This window comes from Notothenia rossii (genome assembly GCF_949606895.1).
Source record: "Notothenia rossii genome assembly, chromosome: 3".
NCBI classification, from domain to species: domain Eukaryota; kingdom Metazoa; phylum Chordata; class Actinopteri; order Perciformes; family Nototheniidae; genus Notothenia; species Notothenia rossii.
The window spans coordinates 56,322,165-56,332,474 of record NC_136901.1 but is presented as its reverse complement, the minus strand read 5'-3'; the positions used below and the strand labels follow the sequence as shown (position 1 = coordinate 56,332,474).

Genomic DNA, 10,310 nt, shown 5'->3' with positions numbered 1-10,310 from the left:
TTATGATTTTAATCAGCTAAGTAATGAATGTTAAGGCTTGGGTTAGCGTGTAAGCGAGTGGTAGCTACATCGGTGCTAACAATGCTAATCGTAGCCTCCAAGTTAAAACCATAGACTCTAAATATAAAGGTTAAAACGAAATAGACAAGTGTTAAGCGTTAAGTGGGATAGGCCTAATACTGGAGAACAAACGGCTTCTGTTTGAGGTTGATAAAATAAGGTCATCCTTGTAACTTAGAGAGATATTTTATTATGTAGATAGGAACTGTATGCATTGTTAAGGTTAATTTAAATTGGCTATGCTGAAGTATGTAGACAAGCTAATGTCGAAGTAGTGTATTGTACATTGTACATTCAATATATACTTAAACACGCCTCTTTTCCTCATATTCTCTTTCATCACTTTTCATTTAACACATTCTAAACGCTGTAATCAATACTATAAAAATACTGGAAATACTTCACGGCATTTTGGGTTCCGGTGGAGTTCCGGATGTTTTCACATGCTACCCACGTCTGTAAACAATAATGTATTCAAATAAACTGTACCTTCATTTAATATTCAGCATGGTAGTATCTCGACATCTATAGTTGTAGTGTTAAATCAGTAGGTTTCGGTGTGCATCACTCCATGTCATTTCGCTACTAAATTCACCTCTTTAGGAAATAGTATATTAGCCACATGCTAAATGCTAACCGGAGATGAAGGATTTTCAGAATAAAAGCTTAACAACTGGTTGTGCAAGAGAATTTTAGTTTTTTTCAGTATAAAACAACATTTAAACTGACGGCATGTTTAAGCTACATTATACCATCAAAACTTTGATTTTAATTTCTAACAGTCCCTCCTTACACACCTAAAAGGTGTGTATCTAATACTGAAATCAATGAGTTCTTCATCTGAACTTTGCATAGTACATAACTCATATTACAAACATACAATCAAAATGGAACAGTTCAATAGCCTTAACTTTACAAAAATACAAAAAAATACTTTGACTGCTCAAACATAAACGTTTTCCCTTGTGAATAACTTCTAGTGTTTACATTCTTCAAATATTGCAGCAATGGCTTGGTATTAGAACATTTCTTCCTCCCTCCTTTCACAGAAACCGTTCCCATACCACGCTCAGTGTTAAGGCACTTGTTTTTTACAAAGTGAAAAGAAACAAACCATTTTAGAATAGCAATGATTTATACAACATGAAATCTACCATATTAGAATAGTATAAAGTAATAAAGAATAAAATAAAATATCTTGGATTGGCAAAGTAAATTGAAAAGTAAAAATAAACTATCTTGGAATAGTGTAAAGTACATTTAAATGGATTCACTCCATTTTAGCATTTTATTTTGCTCACTTCTTCACATGATATCATTTAAAGAATCACATCGGCTGGACATTCATTGATCAATCTCATCTCCGAACATCCATATCATTCTAAATCATTCTAACTCATCATTTTCATCAACATCTGTATACGGGGGTGGGTCGTCTTGTTCTGCTTGCATTTGTAACTGTCTCCTCATGAGAAATGTACCCTCCCTCCTTTCATACCATTTAAGGTATGAAAGTAATATGTTCTCTAGAAGGCGCCGTCGTGATCAATCGGTACGTTCTACTCTGGGGTACGGCATTCTAGACAGTCATTTCTGGGAGAAGATTTTGGTCAGTTACAACAGTTGTAGAATTTCATCACTTAAAAGTTCCTACTAAGTACCTTTGGGTGGTCTGTTCTAATGCAGTGATAGAGTCCCTGAAATGGTGTGAGAACCGGTGGAATATCAACAACGCATTATACTAATTTATTTTCAATTCTGGTCTACTTAAATAACTATGCTAACCCCTTTAACAGTGTGTGGAACCTTGGGTGCCCGAGCATGTGATATTTACTCCCTCCTTTAACAAGGATTTTAAAAACAGAAGTCATTTCATTAATGGTTTGAAGTTCAATTCAGGAATTTACACTTATGGTAGGTATGTTTCTCCTTTAAATAACATCTCTAAATGTCAGGTCATCTGGTGAATGGATGACCATTAGGAGCTGGTGGCGCTTGTCTTTTAAAACTCAAACTCTGGTGCCGTGCGCTCCCTCTGAAGCTGCAAGTAAGATTTAAAACATCTGCAGGGTGGATCGAGCGCCCCCTTCTCCCTGAACGATATTTTTGTTGTAAAATATGCACCATCACAATGAGTGATCCAAGGCCCCGCATGTATTACTCCCAATTATATTAGTTTTTTTTTTTAATTAAAATGTGCAATCTCTCTTTGCCCAGTGTATTTTTAAAACTCTCCATCTTGGACGAAAAACAAATGTTATGTCCACCTTAATCTTCCCTCCTGAGGTAATAACTATGCTACAATGGAGAAATCAATACTCTAGATTGGAATACTATCTTTGGCTTGGTACTAGCTCTACCTTTAACATTTTCCATACAAATAAAGATTTGTCTACTCTTATAGAGTGGTTCCTAAAAAAACTGTAGATTTATATTGTAACAAATTAAATCTTCCCTGGTTCACACATGAATTGGAATCTCTTAAAGAATAATTTGTTCATATGATGAAAAGATTGAATAATATGTTCTACCCTCAGTGTGTTTTTAGGGTTATTTAATAGTTTCCTCTTTTTTCTTTATAAATTCACCAATTGATTAATTCATGGCTAATAAATATTTTTCTTTACGTATTTCTCGTTGGTGAATAAGTGTGTTTATGTGTAAACTCACTCACTCCCGTTTTCCTTCTCTCCCCCTCTGGTTGTCAAGCCACGACCCCCTCACGTTCTGCCGGACCATGCCAACTCCCCCGTCCTGTCCTCTTCCAGGGTATATACAGGAATCCTGAAGTCAAATTTAATATCTTTTAAGACTTTTTTTAAGACCCTTTCCATACATTTTAAGACCTCATCGCCACTTCAAGTTCTAACATTGGCGACACACTTTACCTCACATTTACTATATACAGTATTGATTGTAAGATAGCACAACTAAACCGTTTATGATAACTCCTTATCATAATTCAGATAGAACAAAGCACAAGAGAATGAATTTTGTGACCAACCCAATGCAAGGTTTATTAGAAAAATTATTTGACCAATAAACAAAACAAATGACAAAATGTTGTACTATGAAATATACATTAAACTTTGGTCAGCTTCAGCGGGGTAATGCCATGTAGGAGTTCACAAATACCCATCATGGCATGTGCCTCAATTCATTTGCTTTGCTGTCCCACTCTTTTTCGGTTTGTTCCAGCTCAATGCGTTTCTCTTTGTGCCTCCTCCTGAGGGATGTTGGACTTTGTTAGCAGTTGAGCCATTAAAGATCCAGCTTTTCCCTCAGCCTGCTCAGCAAGTTGATCAGCATCTTTCTGAAGGATGCCGCACACTTCTTTTAGGATCTTCCTTTTCTTTTTGAGCTGTTCTAGCTCATCTTCAACTGCTCTTCTCTTGAGGCTCTGTGTGGCACTCTGTCTCTTCTTCTGTTGTTGATCCAGGTAAATCCTGTACCTTGATCTTGCGAAGGCTGCAGAAGCCAGGAGCTCCTTAGTGAGTGGCACCTTTAGAACGCCCCCACAGACACTAACCTGGTCGCAGATCAACCTTTGTGCCTCCAGGGATTCTTCAAGGAGGTTGACAGTTTCAACCTCCTTGTTGACAGAGAACCCCCTTTCAACCGTGGCTTGACCATGGGACAGAAGTAGAAGGCTCTGGCAGAATCTCCGCAGCTCAGGGTATGTGTTGAGAGCTTCGTGCAGGAAAACATCGAGCCGCTGCTCAATTGGCTGGAAGGAGAGGAAGCCTTCACCTCTACCCTCAACAGACAGAAATCTTTGAAATTGCTGAACGATCACATCACCTACAACATTGACAGAGAAAGGGAAAGAAGTAATTATTCATATGTCATTATATTTAATTCCACAGTCATCTGCTTCATCCGTTGTTTGAGAGATACATAGCTCGCAGCATCTGTACACATAAAAAGCACAGTGTATTGTAGATTTCCTAAAACAAATTTAAACAAGAATGCGTAATAATTAAATCCACACAAGCTTCTATTGTCCCTAAACAATACTTGTTCCTACCAGCTGAAACTCCTCCTGCCAACTGCTTGTCCTCCAGGAATCTTTGGACTACACTCTTCATCTTTCCGATGCACCACTCTGGATCCCTGCTCATGTTTGTGGGATCCAAACATGCAATGTTCCTGACGACTGGAAATTTGAGGGGGCTTTTCTCCTGCACTTTCTTGACCATTGCAGCCAGGCCCTTCATGCACTCTTTCCTGAACGTGAGCACAGAAAGCTCACCTACTCTGCCTCCTGGTTTGCTCTGAAGTGCCTGACAAATAATACATAGACTGTAAATTGTGCAGAAAGGATGATTTACAAAATAAAGTTTATATCAACCTCTCATTGAAATGACAAAATGAGTTTCAATATACATTTATTTGAAACTACACAATATGTAATGGAAGTTCATTTAATTTTTTAACAAATGTCCCTTCATTAGCATAATAAAATGGTAAAAAGGTCAATTTATCATATTAAACTGGCTGGATCAGTGTACAGGTAGAGCAAAGACATAGTAGGCCCATAACTGTATAGATCTATACATATACAGTACGTCTCTGAAAATATATCAAAATTACCTTGATGACAGATTCAGCACCAAGGCCTATGTCAGCATTCATCGGGGAGACCCAGTTCTTCTCATCAGCTGCATCGACTTTGGTGAGCTTCAGGGGGGTGATGTCCTCTAGGAGTTCACTCTTCACAAACCGTCTCAGTAGACTCTACCATATTATAAAGAAATAACAAGAAATCAATGACAGAACCATTCGTGTGGATTAATCAAATTCAGTTTAATTACTGTTATTATTACCTTCAGTAACTCAGCCAAGTCTTTAGCTAAGAAGGGCATCACTGGCTCATCAGTTTGAAATTTTAACAGGAAGGGGCTGAAGGTCCTGGATATCGCAAAGAAGAACTGCAGCTTGGCTATGATGAGTGGATCCCCTTGTGCTGCCGCAATGGTGTCATAAGAGGCTGTGGCAGGGTTTGGGATCTTCTTGTTTTTGACACCATCCACGTACTTCTGTAGCATCGGCCAAATTTCAACCGCTCTCTCTGCCACACGGACATTTTCAACCCATCTGTGGCCGCAGAATGGTAGTGGGAAGCAGGAGGACCCTGTCAGACTGGTGAAGTCCTCTCTCCTCGCAGGAACGTTGTGGAAGAGGTAGTGCATTGCTCTCAGGAGCCTTTCAAGCTGCCACATCGTAAAACCGGCCTTTACTGCGTTGTGGAGAGTGTGAAGGCCACAGCTTCCAACAAGGACAAGCTGAGCACCTCCATAGAGCTCTGCGTGCTCTTTCTGTAGAAGATTCACCAATTTGAAGTTGACGTTGGGTCCATCCATGCTGACAGACATAAGCTGCCTCATCTTCAGTTGTGCACCACATTCCTGTGAATTAACAGTAATAAATTAATGGCAACAATCCTTGAAAGTGTATTCTTGAAATACAGGGTCATTCAGATGCACGGTAAGGTGCAACTATAGGTTTGTCACTCATAACATTTAAATTAGTCATTTATTTGGTGTTCAAATGTCATGAAGCAAGATTGCAATATTAACTTACATTTTATAATTGAAACACATTACTGGTGGTATCTCCGTTCTCTCCTCCCACTGTGAATCGCGAGAAAGTTTCAGGGCGACAGAGACACAGAGCGTTCCCGTAACCATAGTAACTCACTCTCACCAGAGGGAGAGACGCTGTGCTGCTGCTGACCAGAGCCGTATAATATAATCTATCTATACGGCGCTGCTGCTGACTTAGATTACTCTGAGCAGCATGCTAAATTACCATATAATAGATCTTTATGTATATTTTTCGCATTTCCCCCGGTAATAACTTTTGTCGTAAAAATGTGTTTCTAGTCGCATCTTAAATAATACTCGCTAATTGCCTAAGAGCGTCTGAAAAGATGCCAAATCTACCAAAAATAGCCATGTGTGCAACAAAAGATTCAGTCGTTTACAAAGCACATAACTCATATTCATAATATGTTTTGAAAATAAAAAAAGACCTGGGATTGAAGAAAAAAAGACCCGTGGCTCAGGCAGGCCCTAAACATGAAATGCAAGTAGACTAGAGATACACTTACTTTAATGTGATGCAGCAAGTCCTCGGCTCTTCCGTGTCCCAAAAATTGCGACCCAAGATACCTGGCCCGTACACAGCCATCATCCCAATAACGAATGTGGACGTCCATCTGTTTTTTCTTGGTGGCTTGATTAAGGCTCTCGTCAAACATCAGCACAAACGGCCCAGCCTTGTTGATGCTATTAACGAGCTGTTCTTTAAAGTAAGGGGCCAAGCCGAATCGGACTATGTACCCTGTTTTGTCTTTTCCACAGGCGAACTTCTTGGCTATTTCCGAATCTGGGAACATAGCTCGGAAAAGATCGGAAATCCCTTCATTGGAATTGATGGATTGGTGTTTAATTACGGTGTTGAGGCACCACAGAACCTCTGCCTGCAGCGTTGGAGTGGCACCCAGCATCACTCGGAGGTCAGCAGTAGCGCTAGATGAAGTGGCGGAGGCTGTAGTAGCTTCAGCGATAGTGGGTGGGGGCGGTGATGTTACGCAGAAATGCGCGATTGAGACCTGCTGTCTGCGTCCCACAGCGGCTTTGTGGCTAGCACTTAGCATGTGGGACCGGACAGCTTTGATCCCCATCGAGGCAACACTAATCGCCTTCCGACACATGCAGCAGTAGGCCTCACGGTTATTCCCAGACACGGGCCTCAGCCATGGTTCGAACTCCGTATCCTCCAACCATTTGGATGAAAACTTGCATTTCCCCATGTTGTAACTGGCGTAAACTGACCTTCGCGCGCTATCAAGCAGCAGTCATCAGTGAGCGTGCAATGTCCTGTTCAGATGACGTAAAATCCAACGGGATGAAAAAAAAAAATAACTACACAGAATCACACTATACACCTACGCAATGATTAAATTCAGGCAAACTTTAGAATATAATTTATATACTTATTGCAAACAAGCTACAAAATTTAATACCTTGGTAAATGCAATTTAATACTTTAATACTTTTTAAAAGCCTTATTTTTCGCTAAATTGATTTATCACCTTTTAATACTTTTTAAGACCCCGCGGACACCCTGTCTTCTCCGTCAACCTTCTCCTCAGTCCATCCTTCCGCTGTAACTCTTTTGAGTGGCCCAACTGCTTTGCATTTCATCTCCTCCTTTACAGTCTCTACTTTGTTGCATGAAGGGCGTATTCCGCTCTCATGTCCCACACTCTGCTCTTGTGTCCAATCCTGTGGCTTAGCTTGGAACTTCATGTCCTGTGGGGGACCGATGAGAGTGTGCCTTTTATGTCACCTGTAGTTCTGGATTCCTCAGGTGGAGATGGTTCAGCTCTGGTTCTCTGTCTGTTCGATGGAGAAGGAGGAGTCTTCCGTGGTGAGGTCTTTTGTCTGCTTGGAAGTTGGGGTCGTAGCGTTCTGACAGGCGGAGAGATAGAGAGAGAGACCTCGGGATGCATTATCTATAGTTAATTCTAACACACTGAGGTAAAATAAATCCAACCTTTTCCACTCTATTTTCCCAATCTTACTATCCATCTTAGTTGTCAAATGTCATCTAAACACAATTCATGCCTACTAATAATTGTACCATATCCCTAAACATTGCTTTCACCCACTGTAACATGTCTACTCCAATTAACTCTTTCTGGAAACCATTTTCTTCTATAAATACCTACATGTTTAAATACCTACATGTTTCAAGCACTACATATTTCACACACTAAAAAAGAACGTCCCCATATTTTCTCCATCCCAATTCAATCTCACTGTTATTTAGAACCTGAGTGACTTTTGTGTCTGGACATATCTGCAATGTCGCCACTATCTGCTGGGGAATCTTGTTCATAGAGTTTGTACGTACAAAGCTGTACTTGTGGGTTAGTGGCCTGTTTCTACTGTAATCATTTTCAATAATTGTGCTCAGGTCACCGGTCGGTTGTTCATAACTTAACAGGGGGTGTTTCTGGTAAGGACTAAAACATGGATCCAGTATATTTGGAGATTCCCCTAATCTGTAAATCCCCATCACTTATATATCCCGATAACTTAAATCCATCTCATCATTTGATACAAGAACTGCATGTAGGGGTGGTGAATCATCTTGATTATAACCGCCTCACCTTTGGGAACGAGTATTTCTAACTCCTCCTCTTGTTGCTCAGCTGATTTTTTGGCTCTGGGGATAAGTGAAAGTCTCTGAAACACAGCTGGAGTCTTGTTAGTGATGTGGGCATTCACTATGAGTGAACTAATGGTTCCATGTTTTACTTGATATTGTGCTCCCCATCCAACCAGAAAGGTGCCAAGTGTACTGAGCACAATCAGCTATGCTATTCTGACTCTTATCCCTAGGGGACCCCACAATTGGTTTGGCTTTGTTTTTGACATCATCTCTATTTTATCCCTGGTTGTGGCAGTTACAGAATTTAAATGATGAGTACAAAAATAACATACAAAAAAATTGGACTCTTTTTCAGATGTAAAACAAAAAAAAAATAGGTTTTCACATTTAATGTACAATCTATAAAAATCTATAGACAATTTGTCTTTTGAGCTGTTTCTATCTTTATCTATCTTTATCTTATTTATATTTATTGTTTTGTTCCAGCTCTGCCAAATCAGTCCTAACTCCCAATAATGTTCTGGAAGTTGCCAGTGAAGGGTGACAATGTGTGAGGTGGTGTCAATTTGCTCCTTTTTCTTTACCTTTAAACCGGAGCGCGTGTGAAGTTTGTTACAACTTTTCACGCTTCCGTCCACCGGGGATGAGCCCACTGTCTTTTGTGAACTTTCACCCTCACCAATTCACCTGGCCGAACAGGAGTCTCTTCTGGTGTCTCGTCTGGTATCTCTGTAGTTTTCCTAGCCTGTGTAGACAAAACTTGCATAATATTACTCAGAGTTCTGACATATTCATCCACTTCTATTTGTCTAATATCTAAAACTGGACCACTCCCTCCTTGGAGAAGGCCCTAGCTTCGGCATACCTCTTGTTGTTATGAGACCTATTGTTGACTACCTGTTATTATTTATTAACTACGTCACTGAAATCAACATATCTGTATAATCATGACACTCCCTCCTTTGAGCATAACATGCTCAATTAATATTGCAATGATTACCCTATTATGAACAGGACATGTAAAACACATAACGTTGCATTAAATAAATATAACTTCTCCGTGTACCCACAAGGCGTACAAAAATATCGTATGATGTATGGTTTTCTGATGGCATAAATGCATATTCACTAAAAATCTGCAATTAGCACTTCTAATAGTTTACTTGTTTCAATAATGGCTTTTGTCATGGTATTATGCATCATCGTTGCTGCGAAAAACAATACCCCTGGTGTCGCTAATGCGTCTCAATAATTCTAGGATTAGAGGATTGGTTGACACTGCTGAATTAACATATGATAAAATAATCTTTCTCCAAACTGGAGGGAAAATATGAACTATTCTCACAGAGAGTGACCTGCATGAAGGGCTGGTGCCCCTCACTCAAAATGAGATATTGCCGCACTACACTATAAATCAGTATAGTTACTCAAGAATAAATAAATAAAGTCTGATTCTTGAAACTGTTGTAAAAACCCTACAACTTCTTCATCCAAGCTCTCAATCAGTGTTATGTTATTTAATCTGCGGCTCATGCCTTAAAAAGGAGACTTCAGACCGATTATAAAATTGTGTTTGAGAAAAATGTAATCTGACTCCATAAATCACATAATTAGTTTGATTAAAAACTACACTTCTGGCTAAGAATAAATGAAGTTCCCCTTTAAACACAGCCCCGGTCTTCTGACGGGGTCTATCTATGTACTGGCTGGAAAATGTTGGGCCAGTCTCTGTCGCTCCGTCACAGTTCTCCCGCTAACAGTCACTCTCTAGTTCAGCTGGGTTCTTGTTGACTTCTTCACTGGTTTGAGACAAGCGACCCTATCGGAACACCTCCCTTTGTAGCCAGACTTCACCACAGCAGAATCGAGTTTCTGTTTTCAGGTCTGGACAGCTTCACGTCAGGTGTATCGCCGCCCCTTGCATATTTTGGGTGGAAACCCATCGTCTTGACCTCAGTAGCTGTGTCGACACAATAGTTTTCTGTGTGGGGGAACAACATCACTTGTAATCTGTATCCTTCTCATAATTACAAAAATAGTCTGCTAAATGTTCTACTCTGCTACTT

At 39.9% G+C, this 10,310-nt stretch overlaps 1 protein-coding gene across 1 annotated transcript; it reads right to left on the bottom strand.

Moving 5' to 3' along the window:
- Positions 1-3,259: 3,259 nt before the first annotated feature.
- Positions 3,260-6,930, bottom strand: LOC307034527 (uncharacterized protein; the record flags this gene model as incomplete). Its single annotated transcript, XM_079673353.1, has 5 exons — positions 6,173-6,930; positions 4,887-5,468; positions 4,654-4,797; positions 4,088-4,343; positions 3,260-3,861 (listed from the first exon to the last, which is right to left on the bottom strand). The coding sequence occupies exons 1-5, from the start codon at positions 6,875-6,877 to the stop codon at positions 3,260-3,262; spliced, it is 2,289 nt and encodes a 762-aa protein (XP_079529479.1). The 5' UTR covers positions 6,878-6,930.
- Between the last annotated feature and the right edge of the window lie 3,380 nt (positions 6,931-10,310).